At 49.2% G+C, this 18,249-nt stretch overlaps 1 protein-coding gene across 1 annotated transcript in view; it reads left to right on the forward strand.

The window, feature by feature from the left end:
- Nucleotides 1-4,236: 4,236 nt before the first annotated feature.
- Nucleotides 4,237-18,249, forward strand: part of LOC133114702 (trinucleotide repeat-containing gene 6C protein-like) — a 42,199-nt gene continuing 28,186 nt past the window's right edge. Inside the window, 3 exon segments of the mRNA XM_061224281.1 lie at nucleotides 4,237-4,362; nucleotides 16,198-16,300; nucleotides 17,379-17,400. Of these exon segments, the coding sequence (XP_061080265.1) occupies nucleotides 16,238-16,300; nucleotides 17,379-17,400 (85 nt within the window). The 5' untranslated portion in view covers nucleotides 4,237-4,362; nucleotides 16,198-16,237.

Below are 18,249 nucleotides of genomic sequence, written 5' to 3' on the forward strand. Positions count from 1 at the left end.
AGGGTTGAAGTGAAGACCTACAGGACGGTAGATCTCCAGGAACAGGGTTGGGCAGCCCTGCTCTAGCTGTTGAATGAGGTGAGCTTTGTTAGGGTTGGAGTGAAAACCTACAGGAAGGTAGATTTCCAGGAGCAGGGTTGGGCAGTCCTGGTCTAGCTGTTGAACGAGGTGTGCTTTGTTAGGGTTGGAGTGAACCCCTGCAGGATGGGGTGAACACCTGCATCTCCAGGAGCAGGGTTGGGCAGCTCTGGTTTATGGTTCAAGTGTATACCGTGCCTGTAGCAATGTGTTATTTTGTTGTTATTGCCCCTCGTGGAGCTGCACGGTGGTTCTGTCACTGAACTGGATGCTCAGCTCTCTGTCTCTGTCTCCACTGACCCAGAGGGACAGGAGCCGTTCCTCACCCCTACTGTGTGCTCCGTGCCCCTCGCCCCCTCCCCCTCACTCTCCAGGGGAATTAAACGGGCTTCAGAGGCGATGCTCACCAATCGCGTAGCATGTTAAGTCCCCCCTGCGCTAGCCTCAGCTGCTTCGCTCCAAACACCCACCCCCCCCCCCCCCCCCAGCATGTGTAAATGTCCCTTGGGGGGTCATTTCAGGGTCACAGTCTGTCCCAAATGTGTAAACCAGAGAGGGAGGGGGTCGCGCCTTGTACCCGTTCTCCTAATCTCGCCAGTGTCTCGGCCAGTGGGGCAGCATACGGATGCTTTTAAGGGTTGTTTTTCAAGGAGTGACCCTCCCCCTACACCCTGGATTCCACTTCATTTAACCCTTTGAAGAGTAGGATTTCCCGGAATAGTCAGTGTTCTAGAACACCATTGCCGTTAGTGATTGTGACATCGGCATTAGAATGTTCAGTGAAAACATTCTAATCGCGTTTTTGTGACCTCGCAGCTCAAAGGGCTAAAGCAGCTCAGACCTCCGGCTGTCGATGCATTCTGGGATATGGACTGGTTGCCTTGGCATCGCTGTTTGCTTCGCCCCTCCGAGTCCTGGCCCCTGACCCCACGCCCTGAGACAGACACGGAGATGTAATTGTGTCTCCCTGCCATTTCCATCGACGACGCTGGTCAATGACGCCGTCTGAACTCAAAAGGACGGGAGAGGTCACGTCTTTGGCTTCAAGGGGGGGCTGTCCCAAACCACTGTGACAGTGAGATTAATGATTGTGTGTCTGCAGTTGTATTATTCCTACACACATCCTGACACTAATGTCTTTCTACACCTAATGACTGTGTGGAGGGGGGGCCATGCCAGCAGCAGTGGGCAAAGCCCTGCCCGCCTCTCTGCGTTTGGGTTCTCACCTCCCCTTCTTATCTGTGCTGCCGCCAGACCTTCTGCGTCGCCCCCCCCCCCCCCCCCCCCCCCCCCCTTCGCTGCAGCGCTAGAGCAATTAGCAGGGCTGGCAGAGACACCGCTCAGCCTCCTCAGACAGACGGAGGAGAGGGGTGTGTGTGTGTGCGTGCCTGTGTGTGTGTGTGTGTGTGCGTGTCTGTGTGGGTGTGAGTGTGTGTGTGCGTGTGTGGGTGTGTGGGTGAGTCAGTGCATGTGTGTGTGTGCGTGCTTGTATGTGTGCTTGTGTGTGGGTATAGTGTGTGAGTGTCTGTGTGTGTGTGAGTATGTGTGAGTACATGTGTGTGTGTGCTCGTATGTGTGCTTGCATGAGTGTGCGTGTGTGTGGGTATAGTGTGTGTGTGTGTGTGTGTGTGTGGGTATAGTGTGTGTGTGTGTGTGTGTGTGTGTGTGGGTATAGTGTGTGTGTGCATTCGCACTGCGAAATGACGGTCACATTGAATCCTCATTTCTCTCTCCTTTGTTCCCTGAACGTGGCTGTGGCAGGTGGGGCTCGGTGTGGGGGGGGGGGGATGGGGGGGCAGCAGTGGCCACACACCTGGGCTACATGACGAGTCAGCCCAGGCTGTTGAATGTGCGCTCTTTCACGCGGTCGGCGTCTGAGACCGGGGCTTGAGGGGCTGAGAGGCACTGGTGTTCAGGAGAGAGAGCCGTGTTTGGGAAAACTGCAACGGACGCTGAAAAGCGGGGGGGAAGAAGTGTGGGGTTCCGCTGCTGTGAGGGCGACGGCCAGAAGACTTTTTGTTTTCTTTTGATAGGCGCACTCTCTCTCTCTCCTTCTCTCTTTCTCTCTCTCTCTCTCTTTCTCTCTCTCTTCCCCCCCCCCCCCCCCCCACACACACACACACACACAGCAGGTATCCTGTGATGTGATGCCTGCACCTTTCCCAACCCCCCTGGCCCCCCCCCCCGCCCCCAGTGACCCTGCCTACGATCTGCACTTTGCTGTGTTTTGAGAGTGAGTACAGTAACTGTAGCGGGGACGTCTGCTGAATATTAACACCCCCCCCTTCCGCCACTGCATCGCTGCATTACCGCTGTGTTACCTCTGTGTTACTGCTGTGTTACGGCTATGTTACGGCTATGTTGCCGCTATGTTACGGCTGTGTTACCGCTGTGTTACCGCTGTGAACGGAGCAGCGGACAGCTACTCCGGAATGAAATGTTCGTGCTGAGCATTTTTCAGGATATGAGTGCGAGCCACCCCCTGGCCCTCTCCCCCAAACCCCTGCTTTCACACACGACTGTGCAAAGAGTTGCAGTTGGTTTTAATGGTAAAAAAATAGTAAATTTTTCATCATTTCTGGATAAGGGGGCAGGTGTTGTAAAGGAATCTGTCCAGCTGAGGTCTCACTAGGACACTTGTCTCAGGCAGTGTTGCCAAAACCTCTCCCTGCTGTCCTGCTCTTTCCTGTCACAACCAGCTGTAATGGAGACAGGGACACAGAAAGATTGTCTCCTGCTTAATCTAATCAACTCGGTCACTTTGGATAAAAGCGTCAGCCAAATAGCATGTGTATCCAGACAGCATTATTAGTCATTGTCTTTGAAAGACGTGACTGTTTCTCGCAATATGTTGCCGCTGTAACGTTATAGGGATGAACACCCTTTGTTTTGCATGGAGATGCGTGCTATACTGTACTGGTGTACTGTGAACACAAGAGGAGAGGAAACTCTGCCCGCTATTGGTGAAAATACGAACCACCATTACAAAGTAACGAAAGACTGATTGCTTATGTCTAATATTGGGAAAAGATGGCTATTTTAGTGCTGGCCATCATATTCACATTTATTTGATAGCTGCACTTGTGTAGCTATCAAAGTAGTTAAAAAAGGGACAAATAATAACAGTTTTATTCGCGTCCTTTTACGAGACTGGATTGAGCACAAGGTAAAAAATAATGGCTTAACTGCTAACTGTAATTGTAGCTATCTTCCTCTCTCTCTTTGCAGAGTATTCTCGACGGTATCTGGTTCTTGCAATCCAGTGTGCCTGTTATTAGGGTTGTGTTTGTGGGAAGCAGCTGTGTCTTCTATTCGTAACTGACTGGCTATGCAACTGTACAGCGGCTACAGTACAACTACCCCCCGAACAACGTTGCAGCTGACAAAGCTCATTTTCCTGGACTATGTTGAGCAGGGGAGAGGTTGACCAGACCTCTGTTGTCAAGGAAACAAAGAGGCGGGGTTAGGGAATCTTTTTTTAGAGAGGCCAGCTTGTTTGTTAGTTGAGGTCACATGACCAGCAGCTGGGGCATTGGGGCCACTTCCTGTTTTACTTCGGCATAAGCGAGCTGCTGTTGTCAGTGAGCTAGCTACAACAAAATGGCTGATGGAGCACCACTATCGAGAGCTCACTGAACTGCGTTAAAATAATATTTTTGCAACAACTAATGGTTTTCATGGACACTTGGGATATAATTTCTGCGCCCAGAATCGGATATCTCAAGATTTCCCCATTTTGGATTTACTTGTTTTGGTTCTAGCTAGCTAACATTACGTTAGCTAGACGCAGGTCAATGTTTCCCTTTTGCACTTTAAAATAGCGTTAGCGTCATCGGTTACTCGATGTGAACTCGTTAGGAAAAAAAAAAAAAGCTTAAAACTGCCTGTTTTCAGTGTTTTGTTAGTTAGGCAGCTATTCTAGCTATTGTGTTATTCTGCTTTAGCAAACGTTTTTTGGGGGGGAATAATTGCTAACGTTCCTCGCCTGCACTGATGTTTTGATGGACTTTTTGTTCTTTCTTTGGAAATACTATAACATTTGCAAACACGAATCCTGTAGTTATTGGAGCCAACTCCAGTTTGATTGCTGCTCGACAGTCTCTTCGCCGCCAGCCCCAGAAAATAATTTGTTCAGTGTTAGCAAGCTGTCGACTGCGGGCTGTTCACTACGACTGAATTCAAGATCTGTCATTACGGGTACTATAAGAGAAGATAAGCATCACTTTCTACCATGCAACAATTCTGAAATTATATCTACCAACTGCTCCAAAGTTTGTAATAAAGGTAAGAATTATTTCACTTCAATAATTTTTTTTCACATTTTGAGAATTAATCCGTTGGATATGCGATCATGCGGGATTCAAATGTCATTGTAACTATACTAGCTAGATGGCTATTTGTGACTTTGCTATAGCTGGGATTTATTAATAATTAGCATGTATAGCAAGATATACTTTTTTAAATTAACGTTCGCTGTAGACGTTAGCTAGCTGCATGGCTAGCTAGGTCTATGGAACTGTAGCTTCTAGACATCAAGCCATTCAGAAGTTGGAACAGTCATCTCTGAATTCCACAATCGACACCAACGTTTGTTTGGTAACACTAGCCGGGTAGCTAACTTTTTAAGCTTGTAGCAAATGGTTAAATTTGCTGTTGCCTTAAATAGCTTCGTTTTCTTAATTGGTTGCATTTGTTTTTGCCCTTTGCTTGCTCTTGCTGGTTTTTGCTACTGCCCAAGCACTCCGACATAAATAACCAAACCAATTCTCTCCGTTTGGTCCCTGGGAATAAATGCAAATGGTGCAACTTCATCGCCTGTTAGTTATCATGCATCCGCCTTATCAATTGTCAAGGTTACTGTGTTTGATCATGAACGTACTTTCAAAGTAATATGGCCGTGCTTCGTTGATATTTTGATAGCGAGACCCAGTATAGCCCGAAAATAGAAAAACACAATGCGCTTGCGTTTGAGTAATGGAGCGCTGTCTTGTGTGGCTGTGTTTTGACCGAGAGGAATCTCAACAGTCCTATTTTCAATGACCTTCACAACAGAGGGATACCGTGCAGTGACTGACTAGCTACGTAGCTAGCTAACTGGTCTGGAATATTAGTTTTGTACGCCAGCTAGGAAGCTGAATGCGGACAAACTGAGCGTGTATTTAAAGCATGACGAAGACCTGCGCGCAATTTCAAAATAAACAACTGGGGCTAACTAAGCCTAATCTGAAATGAGGGTAAATCGAGCCTTCTAAGGTGTTGTTGTTCCTGGATAGAACCGTAGATGTGCGTGCATTTATTTTTATTTTTAATTTCCTAGGAATGTTACATTTATCTAGCTAAATATTTAGCTATGTTCGACTTGTTTGACCTTGCGTTAACATATACATACGTTACGATACACAGACAATCCTTTGAAGACAAAATAGCTATTCGGCAATTTTGTTTCCTATTAGTGCATGAACGTATTAGCTAGGTATTCGACCTCCCAGTCAAAATGCTGAGCGTATCAAGCATATATTGTTGTTGACTATCCCTCCGCCCTGTGGCTTAAACACAGCCATGAATTACTAGGAATGCGTAAAAAGGTGAAGCATATATTTTTTGACAAGGCAGTAATTTAATTGGGTGCCTCTTTGAACCAGCTGTCAGATGACAGCGTTGTAAGTTCTCTGGCACTGAGCGCCAGATGTAAGCGGGAAAGGACCCTCCTCGTTAAATGCATTTATTGTGTCTAGCCCAGGCAACGCTGGCAGTTTAGCAATGTTAACGGGACACGGATACGGGATTTGTCTGAAAGGACTGGGCCTTGTGGGAATTATCGGCTGTTAATGGGTGCTTTAACCCGCCGTGATATATTTTGGTACGGGAGGGCTACTCACGACGTTGAATGTACCCAGTAAAGCTTGTCTATTAAAATACTGAAATTTAATGCCCAATATACAATTTTTATCGCGGACCTAAATGCAACTACACTTGTCTCATTTACACATTTATTTAATAGCTCTATGGTTGACGAAAGAGCATTTCCGGCATGGTTTTTATATCCATTCCAGAAAGACAGGGAATGCCTAGGTCTTAATTGACGCGCGCATGATATTGTGGGTTGTTATAAAATGCTTAACGAGACTTGATGTACTTAAACAATTAGCCAGATCGAAACCCAACCTTTGTGCAGACGAAGCCTAGCATAAGCAGTAACAGTGTGCAAAAGGGACGTGAAAAACTATTTTAAGATCAATGCCTTTTATGCTCATTAGGCAGTGTTTCTCCTGCTAAACACGCTGCTTAACGACGCTTAATGTACCTAAAGAGCTAGAAACCCCATAATTTGCACAGATTTAACTAAGCGTGACTACTAACAGAGTGCAAAATGCAACGAATTTATTTTAGAACCCCCCCCCCCATTTAATTCTGCTCATTAAGCACAGTTTTTTGTTTTTTTTTCTTTTCTTTTTTTTTTCTTTTGTGAACTATAAAGTACTCATACTTAGCTTCATCCTTGCATATTTTGGGGATTCTAGCTCTTTAGGTAAAACAACCCTTGTTAAGCAGGAAAAATCAGTGCTTAACAAGCATGAAATGAATTTCTTAAAATAATTCTCCTCTTTTGGCACATTGCTGTTACTCGTGCAAAGCTACATCTGTGTGGATTCTGGTGGTTCTGGTTCGTTGTTAAGGTACATTAAGCCTTGTGATGCAGTTCCAAGTGCTTTAGAACGTCCCTGTATTCTACAAAGCGTCTGTCATCAATGTAGCCTTTATCGTCGCCACACACACACACACACACACGCACACCAGTATGTTGAGATGTTGTGGTAAATGCTAACATGCTTACACTGGAGGGCGGCAGTAATGTCATGGCCTGCGGCCTCCTGGTTGGTTGGCGTGTCCCGTCGTGAGTTTGGCTGTGGCGTATGCGTGCGATTCCGCCCCAGGTCGAGGGCGGTTGTCATCACCCTGGCCAGTGAATGCGATCGTGTGTCCTGCTCCGTGGCGGAGGAACAGACAGCAGTCGAAAATTCCGTTCGGCCGAGGGCAACCGCTTAACACCGCAATTACGGCCCACCGTGCGATGGCTCCCGCCCAGGCGAGGCTGTGCTGGACTCGGACCAGCTCTGTCGCTGCAGGAGGCTGTTGTCCTCGCTTGCAGGTGTTACGACCGGCTCGTTTCAGTCGTGAACAGGAAAACGAGACGCGACAAAAGGCTTACAAGGATAACCAATAATTTATTTAAAGTAAGTTAGAATGGGGTATGCGAGATCGGAATGACTGCTGTGTTGAACGCGGTCGGTGTTGACAGCCTGTCCCGCAACAGGTGTGATGGACCACGGCCACCAAAAAAAGAAAAAGGGGAAAATGATGAAATGGAGCGGGGGGGGGGGGGGGCGTGAGACAGTGCAAACCGGCAGAAGTTTGTGATCTCCTGGCCAGCTGTGTGTTTTTAGCCGCTCGCTGCTCGTTCAAGGGAGCTTATTGGTTTTGGAGTGCAAACGGGGTAATTGCAGATCACAATGCACGTAGGGGACTGTGCGAAATCTCCGTCAAGTTGCCTTGAGGCGGGGTGAAAATGGAGGTTGGTTTCATGTCTTCAGACTTGCATCGAAAGTCCCTTGGACGGTTGGATAAAGTTTTGGTGTTTGAGTCAGAGTTATTCAGATGTGGAGACAAGCTGTTTCTCCAACCTTTTAGGTATTTGCCTGAAAATGAAAATAAAATGAAATAAAATTGCCTGGTTACTGTATTTACTGTACTGTGTCACAGAAGAGGGGAGATTTGAACTGGATTACGAATGTCATTAGTGGATTTGAAATGTAAGGCACTCCAGGTATTTGTGAACAGCTGATTATATTAGTTTATCCATGTTGCCAGTGGCTATGAATGCTGTCAAAGGATGGAAACAAACTCTAAAGCCTTTCATGAAGCGGCAGTTTAGGTTTTTTTTTTTTGGGTCGAATCAATTTTGCTCTGCAGCGGCTTTGAGAATACAAGGTTGCTTCTGAATGCCCGGCCTGAGCGCGGCAGAAAAACAGTAGAAGAAGACACTGGAGGACTGCAATCTATACGAGTCAGTGACCGAAACGGGCAGCAATACAGCGGAGTGCTTCCTGAAAAGCCATGGAGAAAAATGCTCAACGACGTGAAGGGCCTGGTTCCTACGGCTGTTTGAGTGGCTGAACAAGTCTCTTCAAAAGTCCTTTCTGATCTGCTTCCAGAGCGGCAACACTATAGCCAAAAATAATAATAATAGTAATAGTAATAATTTGTTATTTAGCTGATGCTTTTATACAAAGCAACTTACAGTTGATTAGACTAAGCAGCCCCCCCCCCCCGGGAGCAATGTGGGGTTAAGCGCCTTACTCAAGAGCCTGACTGCTGTGCGGATCTTATCGTGGCTACAGCGGGGCTTGAACCACCAACCTTCTGGGTCCCAGTCATATGTCATATTCTGGGTCCTTGGTCACTAGGCTACAGGCTGCCCAATGTTCATAGAATTGGTCCTGCATAGATCAGGTGCTAGGTCAGAGCTACCTGGGTGGGCATTCACAATTCGGCACGGTAGTTCAGCCATGATAACTGGCTGGGCCAGGGTGCTATTTAGCTGGCCTTATCCCACCCAGGCCCAACCATGTCTGCACCGGGATGCCATAAGACATGACAGAGAAAAAAAGTTAATCATTGAATGCCATGTGTTTTGGCTTAAAGAGGGCTGTACACAAACATTTTTTCCCCAAAGAAACACATGTGCGTCAGTTGGGAGCACGCTAATGCATCTCAATTAGAAGATGCGCTCTAGGGATTGTGCGTAAAATGGTGATTCGGCTAATCTGTTTCTCGTTTGAAATTTCTATAATCGGATAATGCAGACAGATAATGAAGAGTAGTAATTTAGTCAGTTAAAGACAGTCTGGGTGAAAATATAGAGCTCTTTGACTTTACGTTCGTTGGCTAGCTGGCCCGTCTGGCAGCCGCCACGAAGATAAACCATTGTCAATCGTGGAGCGCTTTCATGCAGTCAAATGATACTGTAAAACGTAAGTTACTGTATATTTTAAATGTGTGTGTGTCCAACGAGATACTTGGCGTGCTCGTGACCGCCAGAAAAGTCAGGCGACCTGACGCTTTATGTCGCCAACACTCCACGATCGTCATCTCTAACGCTGACCTCGTTCGTTCAGCCTTAGACTCTTGGATATTCAAAATCGGGTTTGAGTTGTGGTTGTGATGGCTGATCAGTCAAACACCGCCAGTGGCTCACCCCCCTGACCTACATCTAAGTAATGGTCATTTACAAAATCATATGGTCAAAATAACATAGCATTATATGATGTTTTCATATTATTGATGATATGACAGTATTTGGTTTTCCAATCTAAATTACACGAGTAGCAAACCAAAACATAGGCTAGTGCACTTGTTTAAAAATAAGGATAAACTGTTCTGTGTTGTTGTGACAAGCCGTCGGCTTGCAGACGACACATGGTGTGTTAAACACGCCACTGTTTTTCAGTGTGTGCCCAAGAGGGCGATTCTGCCATCCTAGTGTCTGCTTCCTCTGCCGTCTGTAAATGTTTGGCAAGGTTAAATGAACCGTGAAGTCTCCTCGGGGCTGTTGGTCTTGCGAGCGTTTCCCCGGGACTTCTGTTCTGCCGAAGAACATTTTTCTTAATTTAGGAGCAGGGCTCAGTGGGGGTCGTGAAGGAGCCGTCTCTCTGCTCTGTTGGAGGCTGTCGTCCCACTCTGAAGTCTAAAAATCGACTTAATCGAGTTCTTTTCAAAGACACGGTTCTTTTTCGCTTTATTGAACTGCCCTGGAGTAATTTGTTCTCTGCTTTTACATTGCATTACATTATTGGCATTTAGCAGACGCTCTTATCCAGAGCGACATACAGTTGATTAGGCTAAGCAGGAGACAATCCTCCCCTGGAGCAATGCAGGGTTGAGGGCCTTGCTCAAGGGCCCAACGGCTGTGCGGATCTTATTGTGGCTACACCGGGATTAGAACCACCGACCTTGCGGGTCCCAGTCATTTACCTTAACCACTACGCTACAGGCCGCCCTTAGTGACCCATCCTAGTGACTTGGGGACAGTGGGCGGCCACAGTGCGGCCCCCAGGGACCAGTTCTGAGGCCGGAGCCGCGGTCAAGGGCCACGGCAGGAGTATACCGACCCTGACGCACACCGTCACATTGCACACGGCTTACAACCCTCACAACACCACCTTTTCACCACTCAGTGTAAAAAAATAAATAAATCACCTGTGATTTCAGAAATTCACTTAACACCCATTACATTACATTATTACATTATTGGCATTTGGCAGACGCTCTTATCCAGAGCGACGTACAGCACCCCAGTTCAGTGGAAATATTTGGGGCTCCCCTTTTCCCATGGGGGGGGTTTTTGTTCCCAGCGCATTATTCTGGTGTATGTTTTTCTGGACGTTTTCCTGACACAGCCTGTTCGCTCCAATAGGTTTCGCACGACTTCATGAGAACATCCTCATGGGCACTAACCGCTCTAGGCCGTGCGGTTCTCTTGGGATGGGAAGCCGTGCTGGGGGGTCTGCTGGGTCGGGAAGCGGTGCTTGGGAACAGAATTTCTGCACGTCGTATCCCAGAACCAGTAATCGCACTGAATGAGTAATTAAATCGGTGGTGAAAATAGCTGCAGTTAGGCTAATTATGTTTCACGTCCCCTGGCCGCAGTCAGATTGCGTCGCGAAAATAACTTTCCTCAAAATCTATGAAAACAAACGTTTCGATGTACAGATGCCCGTAATTTCAGCCTAAAAATACATCTCTCTTTTTGAAATGTATTTATTTATTTGTATTTCTTTACGCTGTACGCTGCAGTCGGGCCAAACGTTTAATGAGGAGTGTTTTGGCTTCAGACCTTGCAGGGTACAGAAGGGTTTATTTTTAGGCATATTTGTAAGCGCCAGCTAAGATTCCCAAGTATTACCTTTTGGCTTAGCCCGGGCGTAGGTTGCAGGCTGTGTGTGCGTAGAGCTGAAATATTTTTGGCATGTCTGAGAAGAGCTCAAATATTTTCTCCCTTTGCCCTGGAATGAACGTCACGTCAAGCTCCTCAAGAATGTAAACAACGGTAGTATTGTATTGTATATCTGTGTAATCTTTTTTTCCTGGAGGAATGTAGCCGACTTTGTGTGTGTGTGTGTGTGTGTGTGTGTGTGTGTGTGTGTGTGTGTGTGTGTGTGTGTATGTGTGTATGTGTGTATGTGTGTATGTGTGTATGTGTGTATGTGTGTATGTGTGTATGTGTGTATGGCTTTCCTGGCGTTTCTTTTTTTCCTCGGCGGTTTCCAGGCGACAGGCCCACGGTCGCGGGCGAATACGAGAGTCTTCACGCGAGCGGCGCATTCCCGATCAGCCAATCGCCTTTTAACGCCGCCGTTGCTAGGCAGAGTCCTCGGTCTGCTGCTCCGGCATGTTTGGCCCGGTGCCCAGAACCCCCCGCCCCCCCCCCCCCCCACCCCCCTGTCTGAGGCGACACCTGGACCAGACTCTCGCCTGCTCTTGTTGATCCCGCGTCGTTTCGGTTTCCCCCCCTCCCCCCGCCCCACACACCAGTATCTCTCTGTTCTGCCGATGACCCGGCCGTTGGCAGAGGAGGCTCCGGCAGCCCTGGCCCCGGTCCGTAACGGCCGCCGCGGCCGCGATGTCTTTCTGTTCCCGCGGCCGCTGGAGCGGAGCGGCCGCTACCCTTCCGCTCGCCCCCTCTGTCACGTCTGCGTCTGCGTCTCCGGGCTTCTCAATCGCTTCAAAATGGCTGCCACTGCAAGCCGCGACGGGAGGGGGGGGTTGGGGGGGGGGGGGGTGATTTTTGCGCAAGCCACGTTTAAATTTTTTTTTAAAATGTTTTTGCCGGTTTAGAACAGTCCCCTTTGTGCGATCTCCAGGAGTACACCTGTGCCAGGTTTTGAGTGGCCGGCTCCTCTGCCTGTATTTCGGTTTTCTGTATTAGCATCCGTACGGCAGGGATCATTAAATCGCCGTCCTGATGTTCCACCCTCTTTTTACTTGGGCGTCCGGTGCGAAGCCAGTCTGGCCAATCGGCAGGAATAATGGTTCAGTGATTCGGTTTTGGGGCTGGATTTGATGATCCCTCCCATACAGTATCCTAAAAAAAAAAAAACCCTGAAGCAAATCCTTATTGTTCGGTGTTGAGTGACAGGGAGGTCCTTGGAATTATTTTTTTTCCAGTGCCCATCGTTTTTCCGGAACAAAAGCTGCTGTTTATGTGGAATGCTGAGAGATGTTTTCTGTAGGATTTACATTTTGGATTTTGTTGCTGGAGCCACTATATATGGTCCAATTAAGATGCTATCTTGCCTGCTACAACCTCTTCAGGAGAGTGGGGGAGGGAGTCACAGCATGATGTGATACTCATGAGGGGGTTTTCCCTTTCCTGTCAGACCACTCCCGCCCAATAGATCTCTCCGATTGGCTGACGTAAATAGCAGCTGTGTTCTGAGTAGGTTTCCTGACCGGACGTGTGTACGGTCTGATTTCGGGGATGCCCCTGTGTGCTCTTACACTCCCTCTCGTGTTGTTTCTTCTCCAGCAGATAACCTTTCTTTCTTTTCCAGAGTACTCTTATCGGTAAACATGCTGGTAGCTTTGGAAAGAGGTGCTGTTTTTGTGTGAAAGCACCTGGCGATGCCTCTGTGTGAGGATGAGTGGTTTGTGCTCCTGGGGAGCGAGTGAAACTAGAAGACTCACCGGGTGCTGTGACCGTTTCTTATGTTGAATTATTAAATGTACCATTTTCTTCTGAAGTGTTTGATGTACCATTTTATTTCTAAATGTTTGCCTCCATATAGGGGCAATTCCACAGTAATGTCAACCTGAGCATGAAAGCATAAACGTACTTATTCCCCAATTAAACCTCTTTCACATTTACCCTTAGGGTGTATATATTGAAGTACAGACTCGATTTTGCCATTGTGTTAATGAAACGGCATGTTATTACCATTACAGTGCAGGACGCAGGATCGATTGAATGACTTAGCCAGTAATTTGTCCAGCTTTCAGAAACTGCTCTGTTCCTTTTGTAGTCTGTTCAGGATCATTGTCTTGCTGCAGGACGAAGCATCGTCCAGTCAGTTTGGAGGCGTTTGGTTGAATGTTAGCAGATAATAGGCTTCATAATTCATTCTGCTGCTATCAGCAATTGCCGCATCAATGAACAAGTGAGCCAGTACCTGTGGCAGCAGTACATGCCTAAACCATAACCCCGCCACCCTGTTTCACAGATGAGGGGGGCGACATTGGCTCAGGCGGTAAGAGCGGTCGTCTGGCAGCCGGAGGGTTGCCGGTTCGATCCCCCGCCCGGGGCTGTGTCGAAGTGTCCCTGAGCAAGACGCGGAACCCCCGAATGCTCCTGAAAAGCTGGTTGGTGCCTTGCATGGCAGCCAATGTGTGAGTGTGAGTGTGAGTGTGAGTGTGAGTGTGAGTGTGAGTGTGAGTGTGAGTGTGAGTGTGAGTGTGAGTGTGAGTGTGAGTGTGAGTGTGAGTGTGAGTGTGAGTGTGAGTGTGAGGAATCAATTGTACAGCGCTTTGGATAAAGGCACTCTATAGCTAAATGCCGGCCATTTACAGGTTGCTCTTGCCATCATTCTGATACCTTGGTCTCATCTGTCCATAATACCATTGTCTAGAACCCTGCAAGGTCTCTTAAGGCCCCTGTAACTGCGGTGTGCTACTCTTATCACCTCAGCCGTTGATTTTAAAGTGCTTCGGGTCTGAGATTTTCGGATGACGGTTTCATTTGAACTTCACCTTGTACTGATTCTGTAAGCACTGGTAACTATCCTCCTGTGTGGATCAGACCTTCTAAATTACCTCCACTACATCTCGTCTGTGTGCGAAAGAGCGCCGTAATCTTGTCAGAGATTAAAATGCTCCCATATTTCATATCTGACTACACCTCTTAATTTAGCTGATTTCCTGGGCCTGGCAGTCTCTTGACGTTTGGGAATGATGAATAGAATTCTGAGGAGGTTCTTTAGCATAACGCTGTCCGCGATGTACCGTCCCGGTCTGAGCGCAAGGTGGTCTCATTTAAACGCGTCATTTAAGAACAAAATGGGAGGAAACGAATCGGGCCAATTGGCATGTTTGTGAAATGGAAAATATAACGTTGTAAATGGCGCAGCTTTTGCCTGCTGGGATGGATGGGGGGGGCAGCCTGTCGCTCAGTGGTTAAGGTACGTGAATTGTCAGCTAAATCACAAAAAATAAAAAAATTTACGAAAACACGAGTCCGGTTCCGCGTGATGTCATGGATGACAGAGAGACGGACCGTTTCCTGCCGGTTGGTAAATCGTGTACGCTGGTCTTGTGTCCCTGCTGTGTTGATGCCGGGGAGGCTATTTCAGGAGCCCTGTTGTAGCCGGCTCTCTCCTCCATTGTCTGCGTAGTGGGTAATGTGTAAACGCACAGGAATCCTGGGCTCTAGTGCTGCCGTGTGGTTGGAGGAAGCCTCCCTGTTATCGGCAGTCTGAGCCGGGCGCACAGCCTGCGGGTAAGTGAGCCTATTAATAGCTTCGTCGCCTGCTGCCTTTTGCCGTTCTTAGGGAAAAACATTTGGCTCCGGATATTTTCAAGCCGATACTTTCTTGCTTTCCCTGGAATATCGTAGGTTTCTGTTTCCACGGTAGCACCTCCTCCTCCTCCTCTCTCTCTCTCTCTCTCTCTGAGCTGCGCCGTGGGCTGAGGTGGACCGGAGAGCCGAAATGGCCGTAGCGCTGGCACGTGTTTGCACATTTCTCTTTAAGCAGACAATGGAGGGAACCGGCCAAGTCAGAGCCGTATGCTTGGGCTGGGCAGGGCGAGTGGAGAGCCGGAATGGCCGACGGCCAGGCGGAGCCATATGCTCGGGGAAGCAAGGGAAGGTGTTGAGCCGTAATGGCTGAACGCCAGGTGTAGCCGTATGCTTGGCTAGGCCGGGGACGGTGCAGAGCCGAAATGGCGGACGGCCAAATGGGGCCGTATGCTTGGTCAGGCCAGGGGAGGGCAGGGGCCGCTGTGATTAGTCGTAAGGTGAGAACAGTGCGCGGCTGAGCTGGGTATGGAGGAGAAGCTCTCTGTATGAGGGCTCTGTGTCTGTGTCTGTGTCTGTGTCTGTGTCTGTGTCTGTGTCTGTGTCTGTGTCTGTGTCTGTGTCTGTGTCTGTGTCTGTGTCTGTGTCTGTCTGGGCTCTGGTCAAGTGATTGCACTAAAGCAGCTGGACAGGGCCCAAATGGCGGAAAAGATCATGTGTCACATATTTGTTTTGGAGAGAAACTGCCTTTGCTTTGCTGGCCTCAGCTCCTCGTCTTATTGCGGTTGGTGTTGATCTTAATTAAAATCTCAGCACCCTGCAGCCTCTCCCTAAGTGTTTTCCATGAGGGGATGTGTGTGAGATGTGGGTGTTTCAGCTCTCTGGAGACTCTGCACACAGCCCCTCCCACCCTGCACTCTGCCCCTCCCACCCTGCACTCTGCCCCTCCCACCCTGCACACTGCCCCTCCCACCCTGCACACTGCCCCTCCCACCCTGCACACTGCCCCTCCCACCCTGCACACTGCCCCTCCCACTCTGCACACTGCCCCTCCCACTCTGCACACTGCCCCTCCCACTCTGCACACTGCCCCTCCCACTCTGCACACTGCCCCTCCCACTCTGCACACTGCCCCTCCCACTCTGCACACTGCCCCTCCCACTCTGCACACTGCCCCTCCCACTCTGCACACTGCCCCTCCCACACTGCACTCTGCCCCTCCCACACTGCACTCTGCCCCTCCCACACTGCACTCTGCCCCTCCCACACTGCACTCTGCCCCTCCCACACTACACAAACGTGAGTCCTCTCCTCTCCTCTCCTCTCCTCTCCTCTCCTCTCCTCTCCTCTCCTCTCCTCTCCTCTCCTCTCCTCTCCTCTCCTCTCCTCTCCTCTCCTCTCCTCTCCTCTCCTCTCCTCTCCTCTCCTCTCCTCTCCTCTCCTCTCCTCTCCCTCTGTGGGCTGCGCTGCGTGACCTCTGACCTCTCAGTGATGTAACAGTGAAATAGAACGTTCCTGCGCTCACGTTCCGCTCGCTGTCTTCGCTCTTCCAGCGGCGAGCTGAAGCGGGAATCAGGAGAAGAGAACCATTTGATGGAAGAAAAGAAAAAGAAAAGGCACGAAGAAAAGAAAAAGAAGGAAGCTGCTCAGAAAAAGGTGTGTCTGTGCGCCCACAATAGACCCTCCCATCACCTGTCTGTCACCCCCACAGACCCTCCCACCGCCTGTCAGTCACACCCATAGACCCTCCCACCACCTGTCTGTTACTCCCCGATAGACCCTCCCATCACCTGTCAGTCACCACCCCATAGACCCTCCCACCACCTGTCAGTCACACACATAGACCCTCTTACAGTCTTGATCAGTGAGAGTAGTTGAGAGAGGGCCTACCCAATAGCAGGGCTGTCTTTAACCTCATTGGCTGCATCACCACACCCTCCTGTATTCCTATTCTGGCCTGGATCAGAGTCAGGTGCGTGCGTGCGTGCGTGCGTGCGTGCGTGCGTGCGTGCGTGCGTGCGTGCGTGCGTGCGTGCGTGCGTGCGTGCGTGCGTGCGTGCGTGCGTGCGTGCGTGCGTGCGTGCGTGCGTGCGTGCGTGCGTGCGTGCGTGCGTGCGTGCGTGCGTGCGTGCGTGCGTGCGTGCGTGCGTGCGTGCGTGCGTGCGTGCGTGCGTGCGTGCGTGCGTGCGTGCGTGCGTGCGTGCGTGCGTGCGTGCGTGCGTGCGTGCGTGCGTGCGTGCGTGCGTGCGTGCGTGCGTGCGTGCTCGCTCGCTCCCATCCCTCCCTTTCTCCCTCTTTGTCCTTCCCCCATCTCCCACTTTCTTCTCCCATCACTCTCTCCCTCTCCGAGATGAAATCTCGAGCCCTAATGCCAGGTTTATTCCTTGAGCAGGTAACTGAACAGAAATGGTTGTAGCGAGGTTGTGGGATAGGGGAATAAAAATGGCAGTGGTTGAAAATGAGAATTTTCCATTTGTGACTATGAGAGAAATTTGGATTTGAAACCACAGTTTCAGATGCTCATTCATCACGGCGGCCTGTAGCGTAGTGGTTAAGGTGCATGACCGGGACCCGCAAGGTCGGTGGTTCGATCCAAGGGGAGGATTGCCTCCTGCTTAGTCTAAACCAACTGAAAGTCTCTTTGGATAAAAGTAACCAAATGACATGACATGACATGTAATGTAATCGTATCCCCCTCCTCTGTTCTTAACACGTCTCCCTCTTCCTCTTACAGGCTGCTGAACAGAAAACCAAAGGTAAGCCTTTCGCCCTTCAGTGTGACGCATGGGCCCAGGGTGCTGGAGGGACTCCAGGCCTGGTGTCCCTGTGTCCTGTTGGCTGTGAAACCCGTCGGTTACCGTGAGCGAGTTTGCCCCGGTGGCAGCTGGCGGATGTGTGTTGGCCTGGAGGGGGCTAATTCAGGGCGCCACGTGGTGATGATGTTTGGTGTAGTAATTGTTTTTGTGATTTGGTTGTGGTTTGGGGTGATGTTTGGTGTGCTTGTTGTGGTTTGGGGTGATGATCTTTGGTGTAGTTGTTGTGATTTTGTTGTGGTTTGGGGTGATGATGTTTGGTGTAGTAATTGTTGTTGTGATTTGGTTGTGGTTTGGGGTGATGTTTGGTGTGCTTGTTGTGGTTTGGGGTGATGATGTTTGGTGTAGTTGTAGTGATTTGGTTGTGGGTGGCGGTGATGGTTTTTGGTGTAGTAATTGTTGTTGTGGTTTGGGCTGATGTTTGGTGTAGGTGTAGTTGTTGTGGTTTGGGGTGATGATGTTTGGTGCAGTAATTGTTGTAGTGATTTTGTTGTGGTTTGGGGTGATGATGTTTGGTGTAGTAATTGTTGTTGTGGTTTGGGCTGATGTTTGGTGTGGTTGTAGTTGTTGTGATTTGGTTGTGGATGGCTGTGATGATGTTCGATGCAGTTGTTAGGCTCGCAGGGTGCATATCAGGGGGATGAAATCAAATAGGCCCTGGTCCTTATCTTTGTTGTGCAGGTAGCAGTTGAAATTGTACTTCCCTCTAGGGTCTTTCAGCTCACTTATCCCTGGCTATGGGTATGCACTTTGCACTTTGTTGTACGTCGCTCTGGATAAGAGCATCTGCCA

The sequence above is a fragment of the Conger conger genome, chromosome 16 (genome assembly GCF_963514075.1).
Source record: "Conger conger chromosome 16, fConCon1.1, whole genome shotgun sequence".
NCBI classification, from domain to species: Eukaryota; Metazoa; Chordata; class Actinopteri; order Anguilliformes; family Congridae; genus Conger; species Conger conger.